Source organism: Myxine glutinosa, chromosome 10 (assembly GCF_964187855.1).
Source record: "Myxine glutinosa chromosome 10, kmMyxGlut1.1, whole genome shotgun sequence".
Classification (NCBI taxonomy): domain Eukaryota; kingdom Metazoa; phylum Chordata; class Myxini; order Myxiniformes; family Myxinidae; genus Myxine; species Myxine glutinosa.
Window position 1 is genome coordinate 82882144 of NC_136270.1, and position 17563 is coordinate 82899706.

The window sequence follows — 17563 nt, forward strand, 5'->3', positions numbered from 1 at the left end:
GTCCACCTGTGCCCAATTCAATTGACTGACCATGATTTAGAAAGAAATTCACCTTTCTATATAAGGTCTCACAGTTGACGGTGCATGGCAGAGCAGACCTCCGAGAACTCCGAGGACTCCGAGGAACTGTCCATAGAACTCCGAGATATAATTATGAGGAGGCATACATCTGGGAAAAGGTATAAAACAATTTATAGTGTTGAAAGTTCCCAAGAGCACAGTGAGCTCCATCATGAGGAAATGGAAAGGAAATGGAACTACCCAGACACTGCTTTGAACTGGCCATCCGAAAAAACTGATCAACTATGAAAAAAGGACCTTGGTCAGGGAGGTGACCAAGAACCCAATAACACCTCTGACAGAACTACAGAGTTCCTTGGTTGAGATGGGAGAACCTGCCAGAAGGACATCAATCTCTGCAGCACTTCACAAATCTAGGCTTTATGGGAGAGTGACCAGATGGAAGTGACTGAGAGTGAGAGAGTGACTCTGAGAAAAAGACACATGACGGCACACCTGGAGTTTCCAAAAAGGCATGTGAAAGACTGAGAGCATGAGGTAAAATATTAGATCGTCTGATAAGACGAAAATTGAACTCTTTGGCCTGAATGCAAAGTGCTACGTCTGGGGGAATCCGAGCACAGCTCATCACACATCAAACACCATCCCTATCGTGAAGTAAGGTGGTGGCAACATCATGCTATGGGGATGGTTTTCAATGGCAGGGACTTTTGCAAGATTGCTGTTCACTGACGCTCCCCATCCAACCTGACAGAGCTTGAGCAAATCTGTAAGGAAGAATGGGAGAATCTCCCCAAATTCAGATGTGTAAAGCTGATACAAACATACGCAAGAAGATTCGAAGCTGTAATCGCTGCCAAAGACGCTTCTACGAAGTATTCACTCAGGGCAGGGAGGGGGAGGGGGCGGGGTGACACTTATGTAAATTAGCTATTTCTGTGTTTAATTTGTCATTGTTCTGTAACAATTAAAAAAAAATCCACTGTTAATTATGGGGTATCTTGTGTAGTTCAGTGATAAAAAAAAATCTCGATTCAATCCATTTTAAATTCAGGCCGTAACAACAAAATGTGAAAAAAGTGAAGGGGTGTGAATACTTTCTGAAGGCACTGTCGATGCCACAACAAGAGCTCTCAGACAATATGACCTACTAAATCTGACAAAACAGGCGTTTTATCAAGGTCACCATTTTGTATGAGCAGCCTGCTGGGGTTGATCAATAAGTCTGTGGCCTGACGTTAAAAAATAATAATTCAATGACCTGTAACAATAATACTCTGCTAATTGTTCTGTGCATTCTCTTTTATTTATTTATTTACAACACATTTGACTAAATTTTATCCCAACATTAATGGGATTTAAAAAAAATGATTCATCTTTTCATGACATCATAATTACAGGCAGTTAGAGATGTTTTGCACCATCCCCATTGACCACGTTTATCCCTCTCGCTGATGTATGCATCCCTGTTGTAATACTCTTCTGTTGTCTAGACTCGAGTGTAACCGGTGTATTATAACTAGACCTTACAAAAAGGGGTGCAGATAGATATAAGTATCGCGAGCGAGCTCCCACTTGCATGTGACGTCATTCGGTGACCCGAAATGGGCGTGGCCGACCTCGACCTCGACCTTGATGTCGACCGAGTGAGGACTCTGTGCCGATTGCTGCGCTCCTCGTTTTATGAGATGGGATTTTTTTGATGAACCATTCCTGTGGTTTATAAGAGAGATCACAAACGGTGAGTAGGCGTACGTAGACGTGCAGATGTGTGCAACTGGTAGATCGCTGTACGGACGTGTGGCTTGAGCCATTGATGCCAAAGGTAAACGGTACCGCGGACCAATGAATGTTTGGATTGAGAAAATGATGATTGAACTAACTGATGTAGCTGAGCGAATTCTGATAAATGAAAGCAGTGATTTGGTTCTCGGGTGTTTGTGTGCTGCATATCAATGGCAATGTTCACATATATGTGGTGCCATGAATTGGTGAGTAACTAGATTTGAGTGGATATTTACCCTGCGCTCGCGAAGCAAAAAGCGGGGTTAAGCGATCGAGTGCGTGCATACTACGTATGTGTCTGCATTTTAAAAACTTGGTGCTGACCGATCGCCATCTTGGTGCTTTCTAGCTTCCTCAGCTCATTTTATACCATACACTGCCAGGTCTCTCTTGGTCGCCTAAACTCTCCTTCGACCTTCAGGCTTCCAACATAATCGGTCTTTCTGTGATGTTTCATTTCCGTGTGCAGTACATGCTCAATCAATCTTCCACATACTCGTTTCAAATTTCCACGCTACTGTATGCTCTTCCACTCCTATGTCTACCTCCTTCTTGCTTATATATTGCCACAAGATTTGCAAAACAAATTGCAACATCTATAAAGGACTAACCTGGTGTTGGCTTAATTTAGAGGGGGCAATAGGCAAAAAATAGGCTTCATTAAGGAGTTTAACAACTTAGTATGTGAGAAAATGTTAATTATTACTACATCTTAGATACATATGTGGGTGGCATCACCAGGTGGATGGAGATCCAGGAAGTGTTCTAATCTTTTTTTGACTTTGAAAGGTGAAAAAGGCCTTTCACATTATCGGAAACCCCCGTGATGAAGCTAAGATGATGGGCTTATCACTTCGCTATTGTCGACAGGTCGGTGGTCTCTGTCTTTTATCACCTCCTTTCTGGTCTTGTGCCCTCTGCTCTTTCCATGATTTGTCCCCCTAGGTTTCTGCAGAATTTCCCTCCCCCACCACCCTTTAGAATTACCCTTTAGAATTACCCATTAGAATTACCATTTAGTAGTTCGTACCCATTACAATTGCCATTTAGAATTACTCTTTTGAACTTATTAGAATTCCCCTTTATAATTACCCATTAGAATTACCCCATAGAACCCATGAGAATTATCCGTTAAAATTACCCTTTAGAATTACCATTTAGAATTACTCTTTGGAACTTATTATAATTACCCTTTAGAATTACCCATTAGAATTACCCCTTGGGACCCATTACAATTACCCATTACAATTACCATTTAGAATTACTCTTTAGAACTTATTATAATTACCCTTTAGAATTACCCATTAGAATTACCCCTTGGGACCCATTACAATTACCCATTACAATTACCATTTAGAATTACTCTTTAGAACTTATTATAATTACCCTTTAGAATTACCCATTAGAATTACCCCTTAGGACCCATTACAATTACCCATTACAATTACCATTTAGAATTACTCTTTAGAACTTATTATAATTACCCTTTAGAATTACCCATTAGAATTACCCCTTAGGACCCATTACAATTACCCATCACATTTACCATTTAGAATTACTCTTTCGAACTTATTATAATTACCCTTTATAATTACCCATTAGAATTACCCTTTAGTAGTTAGTACCCATTACAATTACCATTTAAAATTACTCTTTAGAATTACCCCTTTGAACTTATGAGAAGTACCCTTTAGAACTGATTAGAATTACCCTTTAGAACTGATTAGAATTACCCTTTAGAACTGATTAGAATTACCCTTTATAACTGATTGGAATTACCCTTTAGAACTGATTAGAATTACCCTTCAGAACTGATTAGAATTACCCTTTAGAACTGATTAGAATTACCCTTTGGAACTGATTAGAATTACCCTTTAGAATTACCCATTAGAATTACCCCTTAGGACCCATTACAATTACCCATCACATGTACCATTTAGAATTACTCTTTCGAACTTATTATAATTACCCTTTATAATTACCCATTACAATTACCCTTTAGTAGTTAGTACCCATTACAATTACCATTTAAAATTACTCTTTAGAATTACCCCTTTGAACTTATGAGAAGTACCCTTTAGAACTGATTAGAATTACCCTTTAGAACTGATTAGAATTACCCTTTAGAACTGATTAGAATTACCCTTTGGAACTGATTAGAATTACCCTTTAGAACTGATTAGAATTACCCTTTAGAACTGATTAGAATTACCCTTTAGAACTGATTAGAATTACCCTTTATAACCGATTAGAATTACCCTTTAGAACTGATTAGAATTACCCTTTAGAACTGATTAGAATTACCCTTTAGAACTGATTAGAATTACCCTTTGGAACTGATTAGAATTACCCTTTAGAACTGATTAGAATTACCCTTTGGAACTGATTAGAATTACCCTTCAGAACTGATTAGAATTACCCTTTATAACTGATTAGAATTACCCTTTATAACCGATTAGAATTACCCTTCAGAACTGATTAGAATTACCCTTTATAACCGATTAGAATTACCCTTTAGAACTGATTAGAATTACCCTTTAGAACTGATTAGAATTACCCTTCAGAACTGATTAGAATTACCCTTTATAACCGATTAGAATTACCCTTCAGAACTGATTAGAATTACCCTTTATAACCGATTAGAATTACCCTTTAGAACTGATTAGAATTACCCTTTAGAACTGATTAGAATTACCCTTTAGAACTGATTAGAATTACCCTTTAGAACTGATTAGAATTGCCCTTTAGAACTGATTAGAATTACCCTTTATAACCGATTAGAATTACCCTTTAGAACTGATTAGAATTACCCTTTATAACGGATTAGAATTACCCTTTAGAATACATTCGAATTAACCTTTAGAACCCTTAAGAATTACCCTTTAGAACCCATTCAAATTAACCTTTATAACCCATTCAAATTAACCTTTATAAACCTTAATAATTACCCTTTAGAACTGATTAGAATTACCCTTTAGAACTGATTAGAATTACCCTTTGGAACTGATTAGAATTACCCTTTAGAACTGATTAGAATTACCCTTTAGAACTGATTAGAATTACCCTTTAGAACTGATTAGAATTACCCTTTAGAACTGATTAGAATTACCCTTTAGAACTGATTAGAATTACCCTTTAGAACTGATTAGAATTACCCTTTGGAACTGATTAGAATTACCCTTTAGAACTGATTAGAATTACCCTTTAGAACTGATTAGAATTGCCCTTTAGAACTGATTAGAATTACCCTTTAGAACTGATTAGAATTACCCTTTAGAACTGATTAGAATTGCCCTTTAGAACTGATTAGAATTACCCTTTATAACCGATTAGAATTACCCTTTAGAACTGATTAGAATTACCCTTTATAACGGATTAGAATTACCCTTTAGAATACATTCGAATTAACCTTTAGAACCCTTAAGAATTACCCTTTAGAACCCATTGGAATTACCCTTTAGAACCCATTCAAATTAACCTTTATAAACCTTAATAATTACCCTTTAGAACCCATTATAATAACCCTTTAGAACCTTCTAGAATTACGCTTTAGAACTACCCTTTAGAACCTATTAAAATCACCCTGTGTAACCCATTATAATAACCCTTTAGAACCCTCTAGAATTATGCTTTAGAACTACCCTTTAGAACCCATTAGAATCACTGTATAACCCATTATAATAACCCTTTGGAACCCTCTAGAATTACCCTTTATAACTCATTAGAATTACCCTTTATAACTCATTAGAATTACCCTTTAGAATTACCCTTTAGAACCCATTATAATTACTCATCAGAACACGTGAGAATTATCCTTTATAATTACCCTTTATAACTCATTAGAATTACCCTTTATAACTCATTATAATTACCCTTTAGAACCCATTAGAATTACCCTTCAGAACACATTATAATTACTCTTTAGAATTACCCTTTATAACCCATTATAATTACTCTTTTGAATTACCCTTTATAAACCATTAGAATTACCCTTTAGAACCCTTCAGAATACCCTTAGAAATACCCCTTGTAATTACCCTTTATAATTACCCCTTAGAACCCATTAGAATTACTCTTAAGAACCATTTCGAAATACACTTTAGAACCCATTAGAAATACCCTTTAGATCCCTTTGGAATTAACTTTTACAACCCTTTAGAATTACCCTTTCGAACCCACTAAAATTTCTCCTTAGAACCCTTTAGAAATACCGTTTAGAACCCACTAGAATTACCGTTTCAAACCCTTCAGAATTACCCTTTACAACCCTTTAGAATTACCCTTTATAACCGTTTTGAATTACCCTTTTGAGTTTAGAACCCTCTAGAATTAACCTTTAGAATCACCCTTTGGTACCCAATAGAATTACCCTTTAGAATTACACGCAGTTGGTTAGAACAATTTTTCTTCTTCATTTTTGACAGACGGATGGACATAGCCAAATATTGAAGCTGCTTCACCGCTCAAAACAAGACTGATAGTCTAACAATGGTGTAGCTGGGCTTGGATCTGCTGAATGGAGAAACGTAACAATATGGCTGCCGAACCATGTGACCGATTATGTCATCAATTTTTTTTTCTCAACCAATTTATCCCTAGATCATGCTCAAATTTCATATTGATGGGATCAGCGTTCTACTTCTCGATTTATGACATCATAATGAAGGCACCTATGATATCATCATTAACATATTGTTACATTTGTGGGGGTAGGCATGAAATACCTCATAGGAAAGTTCAGAATGTGTAGGTTTTAGTATGGACCGTGTGACGTGAAGAAGAGGAAGCCATCTGAATGTACAAAGCAGGGTAAATGTTCAGGTTAAGTGTTTGCATGTCGCCATAAGGATGGTGGTTTTGTGCTAATTAATTAAAGGGTATATGGTTAATAATCCCCAGTATGTAGTGCCTCCCTGTGATTTTTCCCAAATGTTCTTATAAAACTCAGCCGGCCAGGCAATGGGCTCCATTAGCCAACCACGCCACCAGGGCCTACAGAAACAGCATTTGCCGATCGGCAAAGGAACCCCACCCAGCCGAACATTCCCGAACCGACGATTAGACTCCGCCCCCCGCCGACAGGATTGGTCATATGACATCAGAGAGCTGGAAGGTTCGAGAAGAGGAAGAATCCGTAATCTCGCTCTCTCTCTCTCTCTCTCTCCCTCTCTCTCTCTCTCTCTCTCTCTCTCGTTCTGGCTCTCGGCTCGAGTGGGTGCTGTGTCTTGCATGCCCTGGTGAGGAGACGTGTCAGAGCTTTGGAAGTTTTGCAACATCGGAGGAGGGGGTGTTGTTGACAGTGGTGCTTTTCGGCAGAGGAGAGAGCCACGTCTCGCTTGGCGGTGGAAGCGAGGAAGGACCGGTTGGCTGCCTGTTCAAGCCTGGGCGTTTTTGGCACCATTTGTTGGTGTGCTTCCCGCGCGGTGGTTTGGAGGCGATGAACGCCAAGCCCCTTCGTTGAGACCAGAGTTAGGTGCCGGCCGGCAGAAACATCATTTATTTTTATTTAATCTTTCCCTTGTTTGTTTACAGGTCTGAGAGGAGATGTCTCGATTAGGAATTATAGTTTTACATCACCATTTATTTCGTTTTTATTATCCTTGCATTCATTTTCATTAAATCCTTTATATTTGGCATTTCCTTCTTGTATTGTGGATTTTGCTTGTCCACAATTTGTGTTTGTGGGTCGAGAATAATAACCCCATGTGTTCCCGATCAGGTAAGGCTTCGGGCTTTCTCACGCACACAAAAAGATGATCCCGCCAAGGTTCGACGTACTCTTCAGAGTTAAAGCTCGTTTCGGTCATCCGTCACCCAAGGGTCGTAACCCCGGGGACGCGACAATATTGTTATGAATTTGGGGTAGAGGGGAATGTCTAGATCTAGGTAGATCTGTGTAGGTATCATGCCTCATCTGTCGTGGGTAGTTAGAACCACCTCGATGTAAATAAGTAGAGGACCTGTAGCCCGTATGTCAGAATAAGTGCGTATCTTCGTCCCCGCCACGAGGGGGCAGGGCATGTTAAGTAGTTGTCGGGAATATGCTAACTCCATTGTGTGTCGTTCCCTCTGTGAACATACCTGTGTCCCTTATGGCAACGCACTCTTATACATTAGATAGGCCCTTAGTGCACACATTAATTAAATCCCCTCCTTTACAATGACTGACCAGAAAAACCAACAGGCAGCGGCCGCGCAGTACGCCACCATGGCGACAAACATCGTGCAAGGCAAGCAATAGCCAAGCCCAGGAGAATGTGTGATTGGTCGGGGAAGGGACAAAAAGCTTCCCTGTGATTGGGGGTAAGGAAGGTAAAGGAGCGGCATACTGATTGGCCACCGGCTGATGACACCTCGGCCAATCAGTGCGGAAGGCGCGAACATTCGGCCAGTCGGTGTGGAGGGTGCGCAGGAGGACGCAACAAGCGACGTGCTGATTGGAGGAGAAGCACCGGTGATGTCAAAGCCCGGCGGTATAACTACGGGCAAGCGGACATTTTGCCCTTCTCGTTCCTGGTTCCTTCCTGCCCAGCTCTTCCCTTTGGCTCTTGCCTTCCCTTGACTGTCTCTTCGTGCTGGACCTGTTCTTGTCTTTGGACTGTTGACCTGTTCTTGCCTTTGAACTTTGGTGGAGAGACCAGCGCTGACGATTCTCTTCCCCTGCGTTTGCATACGAACGACGAGCGAGGCTTGCAGTTGGAGCGCTGATGTGCGATCGCGCGGGCGCGTCGAGGGGTGTTCGCGCCAACCCCCGAGCAGTTCGCGCCAACCGGAGTCACGTCTGGACGCGAGCTTGGGGCCTGGATGACAGAGACAGATAGGATGCACCACATTCCACCACACGACGAGACATTAATTTTATTATTCTCCCATTTGTCTTGCATTTGAAATCTGGTGTGGGGACGTCCCAATTTAGAATTTAGTTTCTTCCTTCGCGTTTCCTTGTTCTCGGGTTCCGTAATAACTATTTATTGTTGTACATAATTCCGTGTTCGTGTGAAGTTAATAATTTGCAGGGAGAAGATATCGTCGGGGACGAAAAGGTAAGCCACGGCATTTTTCCCCATTATCCCGGCTCGTGTATTGGTCCACCATCAATTGGGAAATGTCTCCAAGTAAGCTCGAGTCCATCCGTGATCTCCTGGTCTTAACCGAGGGGCAATCGCGCAACAATATGTTATTCCCCATGCGGAGTACTTTACAATGGCCCACCTTCTCACCCCTCCCACTCCCCCATTTTCCTGTTACAGTGACTATGGACTCTAGATAAGTAAACTTGTCGACATTTCATGTGGACAAGTCAATGCACATGACAGCATTGGTGTCTGATGTACCGTACGTACAATCCTTTGTTATAGGCCTCATGCTGTCTGTCTCGTTGGTGTTCATTGTCAGCTCTACTGTCATAGCATACTCGCACTGCTGAAGCCTATATTTACTTTCTCTTGCTTACTGTGTTGTCCGCTTGCTTGGTGTCAGATATCAAACGTATTTCATTTCACAAAGCTGAGCTCCTCCGGATGGTTACCTCGACCCCAGTCTATTCCATATATATCTACCATGTTCTGTAGTCCTCCTTAATACCCGGTCCAACACAAGTAGAAACAATGGTGGAGACAGTCACAACAAAAGTCAGACATCCTTGCTGTGACTTCAAATTTTAGTGGTTTCCTTCCATTACAGATCACACTGCAGTTGTATCCATGGCACTGTTTATGCTTGTTATCATTTTTTTTTTTTTTATACTGAATCGAGGCTCGTGAAAGAGCACGAGCTTTCTGATGAATGTTCTCCTCATAGTTTTCTATTCTTTAAAATCGTCATGGCTTCCCTAACTTCGTCGTCTTTGATAAGACCAGTACCTATATGTAAATCTGTTCTTGCTATTCCTGCAATATAAACAATTTGTTCTCCCTCTGTTTAAAAGTGCTCAGCCCACTGTTCCATCTGTACTTTCTCTGATCTGAGGATATATTCTTGTTTACCTTTCATTGGTTTCTCTCTCATCCTTCGATCTGATGTCCTTTCGATATACAGTACCATCGTCACATACCTCTCTCGACTACGGTACTATTTGTGCCTATTCTGCTAATTCCTCAATGGAGTATCACTTATCCATATTTACTGACCTCTTCACTGCTTTGTTATATATCTCTACCACCAAAGGTGGATGTAGGATATGTTTTCACCTCTGTCTGTCTGTTTGTTAATTGCAAAAGCGAAGATTTTATTGGTTGGCCTTGAGCGTTATTCTGTCTGTTTGTACTTTGTATGTCAATCGCCTACAGGTGACAATTTTAAACCGATCTTCACGAAACTTTGCCAAATGGTAGAGTTGGTCATAAGGAAGAAGCCTATTGATCTTGAGGTCAAAAGGTCAACATAGGCCAAAGGTCAACAACTTTGTCCAATTTCTAAAATCCTAAATTTTCATGCGTTTGACTTGAAATGTAAAGAGGAATTAAATATCAGGTCACTGAAATCAAGCACCAATTATTTTTGAGGTCTAAAGGTCAAAACATCAACATAGGCCAAATTTCTAAAGCATGTGGCTGCTCGGTTGCATAATTTTCTGAGAGCATGGCTGTGCTGCTGATGCAGTGCCCCCCTCACCTCTGTACCAGTCAGCTGGTACTCATTTTGCCGATCCTGGGAAGGATGACAGGCTGAGTCAACCCAATGGTGTTAATTCAACAACCCAATGGACAGGGGCTCAAACTCAGGACCCTAATATCTCAAGCCAGCCAACTTAACCATTCAAATGACCTGCTTCCACACTGGCCGTTGCTATGTGCTCGTCTCCTACACACCTCCTACATACCAGCAACAATAGCTGCCACCGAAGCATCGAATGGTCTTCAACTTTTCTCAAGCTCACAAACACTCATTCGTAAACGTCACTATAATAAATACACATGCCATCAGGTCGCACCTTCATTATTCGATCGCCACCTTGGATCACGTGATCTTCCATCGGCTCCAAATTTGGAAGGAAAAACGGTGCACGTGAATATAAACGTCGAGCACATTGTTGACCACAATGTTTTATTTTCTTATGTAAATTGGATTCGGCAGAGGTTACTGAATGATTAGGAGTACATGTCCTTACTACATAAAATACACCTCGAGTACCTAATAGGTAAGTTCATTTTAACTCACTGCATTTTGATCTTCAACATTCATTTTAAAGAATTTTTTTTTTTTTTTTTTTTTTACAAAATATCGTTTTCTCATCACTACTGCTGTTGAGAACAGGTTGAAGAACAGGTAAGACCGTTTAGTAAATACAGCTGTGTTTTTAAAACTTACATGCTAAAGGTGTAATGAATGTGTCTCTATGTCTGGATTTATTTTACAGACATCAAAGACTGGATCAACTGAAGACTTCGAAAGAGAGAGGGGCCTAGTGCCTGTGATCACTGGGTCAACCCAACTCTCAAGTTGAGGGTGGTGAGGATGAGGAACGGGGCATGGAGGGTAGGTGGTGGTGACAACCATTACTCTCTCTCTGCATTTACCTAAAGATTGCAGCACCTGCTGTCTCTCTGCCGCTCACATTTGCAATCCTCTCCTTCAGATGAGTTGCAATTTACTCTCTCTCTCTCTCTCTCTCTCTCTCTCTCTTAGGCCTTCTCTCAGTACTCCTTATACAAGTATCTGAAGCTTCACCTTGAGTTATTTTTTTATTAAACAAAAGTTTGAAAAAGCTATTTAACTTTACACAACATCTGCCCTCCAGTCACAAACAATGGAAAGTGTAATGAAAATGAATGTCACGAAGGCGTTTGGCACTAAGGCCGTGATGAAGAATACCAGTTCAGTGGCAAATTTCAACCTGGAGGCGGTCGTCTGTGAGCAACTTCACATCGCTATCGAAGTGTTTCTAGTTCTCGGCATCACTGGACTATTGGAGAATCTTCTTGTCATCACCGCCATCTTGCGAAACAGAAACCTGCACTCACCGATGTACATTTTCCTGTGCAGCCTGGCGGTTGCGGATCTCTTGGTCAGCCTCTCCAACACCTGCGAGACGATTGTCCTTGCAATGGTGGAAAGAGGGAGCCTGGACATCAGTGACGGCACACTTGAGCAGATGGACAATATCCTCGACACACTCATCTGCACCTCGGTCATTGCCTCCATGTGCAGTTTGCTAGCTATTGCTGTCGAGCGATATGTGTCTATTTTCTATGCGTTGCGTTACCACCAGATAGTGACGGTTTGCCGTGCTGGACTCCTCGTGGGCGTCACGTGGTTCACCTGTTTTTCTTGCGGTATCGTCTTCATCCTCTTCTCAGACAGTCGTGCTGTTCTCATTTGTCTCATCGCCGTGTTCAGCATCATGCTTGTACTTATGGCATCTCTGTACGCACGCTTGTTCCTGTTGGCACGGCGGCACACACGCCAGATTTCCGCATCTGTGGGCCAGCCTTCAGATTCAACATCCCCAGGTTCTCTGCGGAAGAGCAACATGCGAGGAGTCGTCACACTGACATTGCTGCTGGGAGTGTTTGTGACCTGTTGGGCACCATTTTTTCTACACCTTTTGCTAATTATAATTTGCCCCCGCAGCCCATACTGCAGGTGTTATATGTCGCATTTCAACATATACCTTTTGCTTATCATGTGTAACGCTATGGCCGATCCAGTCATTTATGCTTTTCGGAGCTGCGAATTGAGACGAACAATCCGCGATTTACTTTGTTCACCATTGGGACTGGATTGTTGGCAAAACAGTAAGACGAGGTTGTGTTGTGAGAAAGGGATTCCTCCAAAAAAAAAATAATGAGAAGAATAACACCTCTTTATGGATAAATGTGCAAGTCGGCATTTAGGCCTTAATAAGACTGACATGTTTTTCAATTCAGAAACACCTTTGGAAACAAGAAATAAAAACATTAGACAAAGTTAAACAAACACATGTACTTTAGTTTAAAATTTAACCATGAAAATGTTATCAAAACAATATGCGCATGCGTACTAGCCCGAAGACCAAAATGAGTGGTCATCTCAGGCCCATTTACTTTCATAACTTCATCAGCAAAACAATATGCGCATGCGTACTAGCCCGAAGACCAAAATGAGTGGTCATCTCAGGCCCATTTACTTTCATAACCTCATCAGCAAAACAATATATGCTTCAAACCGAAGGCTTTGGGTTCAGCCTTATTTGACTCCACATTGCATGAGGGGTACTTTTTGCAAATGGTTGTTATACTAGTGGGGTATGCTTACACATTGTAAGCAATAATTAACCGTTCTTCATGCGTAGGTACATAATAAATATAAGCTTTATGATTATAGGCAAGCATCACCAACTTCCTGCTTTTTTTAATCTATCTATAATTCCAGCAATCTCTGTGTGTCTGTCTGTGTGTCTGTGTGTCTGTGTGTCTGTGTGTCTGTGTGTCTGTGACCGCTGTTTCTCGACAACCACGGGTCCGATATACTTGAAACTTGCCAGGTATATTGCTGGGGACCCGAGGATGTGCCTTTTCAAGGTTTGTAATTAATCGGACAAGTACCTACCGAGCTATGTCCAAAAAACGCTTCAACCAATCAGAGAGCAGCGAGCTATCACGTGTGCCGAACGTGGCGATCAGACTCTGCCTCGGACGGCACATTTGACAGCGTATTCATTTATTTCACGTTGGAAAACTATGTTGCCGTTAAACTATGTTTTAAAACGAATTCAAACTGCGATTAAATTAAAACGATTCATCCTAACTGCGATTTGCGAACTTCCGGACAGTGACGACTGTCCGGCAGCACGCTTTCCGGCATCCAATCACAGAACGCTTTGTTGCGTAGGCGTGGCCGATGTGAGACGAGCGGAGCTGAGCGCGTTACGAGCTGACCGCCATTACGGTACGTAATTCGATTTCTTATGCGCATTATTTCTCCCAATTCATTCATCTCCCAATTTCTCCCAATTCAATTCGTATCACTAATAAAAACGAATTTGCGATTCATTCGCTTTCCTGCGCGTTTGTGCACGCGATGGCGATTGCTTTACCAAACTCCGGAAGCCGTTCGCTTTGGACCAAACCATTGCATGAGGGGGGGGTTCTGTGGTCGTTGCGAATGGACCAAACCATTCATGTAAATAGAGGGGGGGGATTGTCACTGTACTCGCAAGCCGTTCGCCGTTCGCTTTGGCGTTGCGAATGAACCAAACCATTTCATGTAAATAGAGGGGGGGGGGATATAATTTTAGATAGATATATAGTACGGGCATATATATAGTACGGGCATGCCCTAGTAATGAAAATTTTCATTGGGGTTTTTATTTCACAGTTTACAGTTATACAAGTTAAAATTTTCAAATGCTATATATCAATGAAGGTTTTGTTTTAGTTTTTTGTTTACGGACGTGTTTACGTTTTTTTAACGTGCATTTTCATTGAGGTTTTTATTTCACATTTTACAGTTATATAAATTCCAATTTTCAAATGCTGGATATCAATTGAGATTTTTTTTTTTTAATGGACGCGTTTACGGTTTTTATCACCCCTCAGCCCAAATTGGGCTAAGGGGTATTGTCGTCACGGGCGTCGTCCGGGCGTCCGTCAACTTTTGGTTTCCGTCAATTTCAAGGAGAACGGCTTGTCCGATGAAATCCATTTTTGCAGTGTGTGTTGGGGTTGGGTAGAGGAAGGTTCCCTTCGAAAATGGGCGCGCTGCGATTTTCAATATGGCCGCCACGGTAGTCATCTTGAAATTGGTTTCCGTCAATTTCGAGCAGAACGGCTTGTCCGATTAAATCCATGTTTGCAGTGTGTTTTGGGGTTGAGTAGAGGAAGGTGCCTTTCGAAAATGGGCGCGCTGCGATTTTCAATATGGCCGCCACGGTAGTCATCTTGAAATTGGTTTCCATCAATTTCGAGCAGAACGGCTTGTCCGATTAAATCCATTTTTGCAGTGTGTGTTGGGTTGAGTAGATGAAGGTTCATGGGCGCGCTGCGATTTTCAATATGGCCGCCACGGTAGTCATCTTGAAATTGGTTTCCGTCAATTTCAAGCAGAACGGCTTGTCCGATTAAATCCATTTTTGCAGTGTGTGTTGGGGTTGAGTAGAGGAAGGTTCCTTTCGAAAATGGGCGCGCTGCGATTTTCAATATGGCCGCCACGGCAGCCATCTTGAAAGTGGTTTCCACCATGCATGGGCTGAGGGGTTACGTCCGCTTTGCGGTGCTATTTATTTTACATAAATTATCATTATTTTTCCCTTTGCAACGATTGTGTGACTTTTCCCAGTGTACCGCCTTCGATGTCCATTGGCATGCCAAATTTCACCTTTCTACGACATCCGGAAGGTACCAAACATTAATATCAATCAGTCAGTCTATCAGTCAATCAGTGAGTCAGTCGTTAGAATATATAAAATAAAATAACCACCTTTAGAGGCCATTTTTAGAATATACTAAGATTATAGTTATACTAAGATATATACTAAGATATACTAAGATATTATACTAAGATATATATACTAAGATATACTAAGAATATACTAAGATATATACTAAGATTAAGATCTAAAGTATATTGTTACAGATACGACTTTGATGGTATGGTGGGCCGAGCGGGATGGCCGCCGTATCCGTACAAGTTACCCGATTGTGCCCGAATGTTGACTAATCGCGCTACGCTGGCTCAATAGGAAAGAGAAGACACCCGGCTGGGTTATAATGACACAATACGACACCAGGGGTTCAGTTCTCAAGTATATTCGTACGGAAAAAGGTTAGATTACAAGGACAAGAGGGAAACATAGGAAGGTGGGCACTTAAACACACTCTTATATTAACCCTAGACAGACCACAGATAAACGGGACAAGGCTCACTCACACGGGGTTTGATGGCCAGGAAAGCGGCAGTCGATGGCTCAGGTGCACCTGGCTCAGGGACAGAATCGCGTACGGTGGTGTCCAGCAGATGCGGGGAGGTCGCTCAGCGCTCGTGGGTCGCGACTTTGGTGGAGATGCCGGGGAGGTCGCTCAGCGCTCGGGAGGGTGGCGTCTTGTCCTTCCAAGCTCGGGGCGCATCTCACGTCACGTCCGGCGCGGGGCCGCGTATATCCGGCGGGGAGTCACGCCCTCGCTCGTTAGCTCCGCCCCATATGGCATCGGCCCATGGCTTCTCATTGGGTGCGGGGGTTACCGGCTCCGCCCTTGACGAGGGGCCGACAGGGAGCCCCCTTCTGGGTAACCCCGTCGAGCACATGTTCAATGGCGGCCAACCGAGCCGGAGTGAGGACGCAAAGCCGCTGTTGTTGTGGTTGTTGTTGGAGCTTGAGATGATGGGAAGAGATGCGGGGAGGTATGGGAAGGTCCTAAACTCCTACTGGTGCCATATCATCACATTCTGGTGCAACGAAGAGTCATAATTAATGGAAACAAGTCCTTAACTGACATAGATTAAGAATAACTAGCAAGATGTCCTATAATTGTCTACGTGTGGTGCGGGGGACCTGGGCACGACATTTAATGGGGGAATGAAGGGGAAGATCGGCTCTAATGGGTGTTGTTTACAGACAATGGGACTAGGGAATGGGGTAAGGGGAGAGTTGGGGAGTATCGGAGAAGATAGGGGAATATTTACAAGCGGATATGGAGGTCAAATTCCATATTCGCAACATTGCACCCTTCTCTACCCTCGGGGCGTCCCGACCCGATAAATTTTTACCTACTTTAGTGTGGCACGCAATGTAGTTCCCTCTACTATTAACTCTACCCTGAGTGCGACAGTTTTATAGATATTCACAAATGAGTAAATATGTCCCCCTGCGACGTTGCACCCTTCTCCTCACAGAAACACACCCACAGGATAACCGAATCCGGAAAGAATTCTCAAACTAAACATACAGCCGGTAGGGAGCATTATTTACAAGACTACGCTGCTATTTACACTACGATCCAGGACCTGTTTTTGGAGGAACACATGCAGATGTTATGCATAGAGAGAGCGCGCTTGCCAACATCGATACACCAACCCACGAGTGCTCTGTGGCCGACGGCCTTTAATAACGTGCAGAGCACCCTTCCCGCGCATCAAAAGCACCACCCCACCACCAATCGGTGCAGTCACCATTGTTCATTGGAATAAAAATAACTTCAACAACCCCTAACCCTGCAGGTGTCTCTTGCTCTTCTTGTGGTGCACTTGGTGTTACTTAAAAGTGGTTCACCTGTATGGCATAGGTGCCACGTTGACCCATAGGTCCATCCCCGGGTGGTGCTTGGCCGCAAACGAACTGCGGTCCATTGTGGGTGGCCACAAACATTGCGGTCCATATGGTGTACCGATCCAGGCAGCGAACAGCGAAAGTGCAGGCCCACAACTGCGTCGCCAGCACCTCTCTCTCCTCTCTCTCTACCCCAAAGCCAGATCCTCGGAGGTGGGAGACAAAAACAAGACAAGTGAGCAAGGTGGTAAGGGCGCAAAAGTGCACGCAATGCAAGGTGATGCACACTGGGGGCACATGGGAACCAGGTGAGACAGGTACGTTCCTACCGTACGCCCCCCCCACCAGGTAACCTACATGGCCCCTCCCTTACCCCTTACTGTATCAACAAAACACAACACTACCCATAAACATCTACTTTACAAATCAACAAACATCCCTACTGTCTTCCCCGTTCCTCCCATATACCAAATTCGTCTTCTCTCCCTCCTAACCAATCAAATTTGCCATTTTCAACTCTCATCAAAATTTGCCATCTCCAACTCAACATCAAAATTTGCCATCACCAATTCA

At 42.5% G+C, this 17563-nt stretch overlaps 1 protein-coding gene across 1 annotated transcript; it reads left to right on the plus strand.

Moving 5' to 3' along the window:
• Nucleotides 1-11572: 11572 nt before the first annotated feature.
• On the plus strand, nucleotides 11573-12592 carry LOC137433438 (melanocortin receptor 5-like). Its single transcript, XM_078786196.1, has one exon. It carries the CDS (start codon nucleotides 11573-11575, stop codon nucleotides 12590-12592), a length of 1020 nt encoding a protein of 339 aa, XP_078642322.1.
• Nucleotides 12593-17563: the final 4971 nt, after the last annotated feature.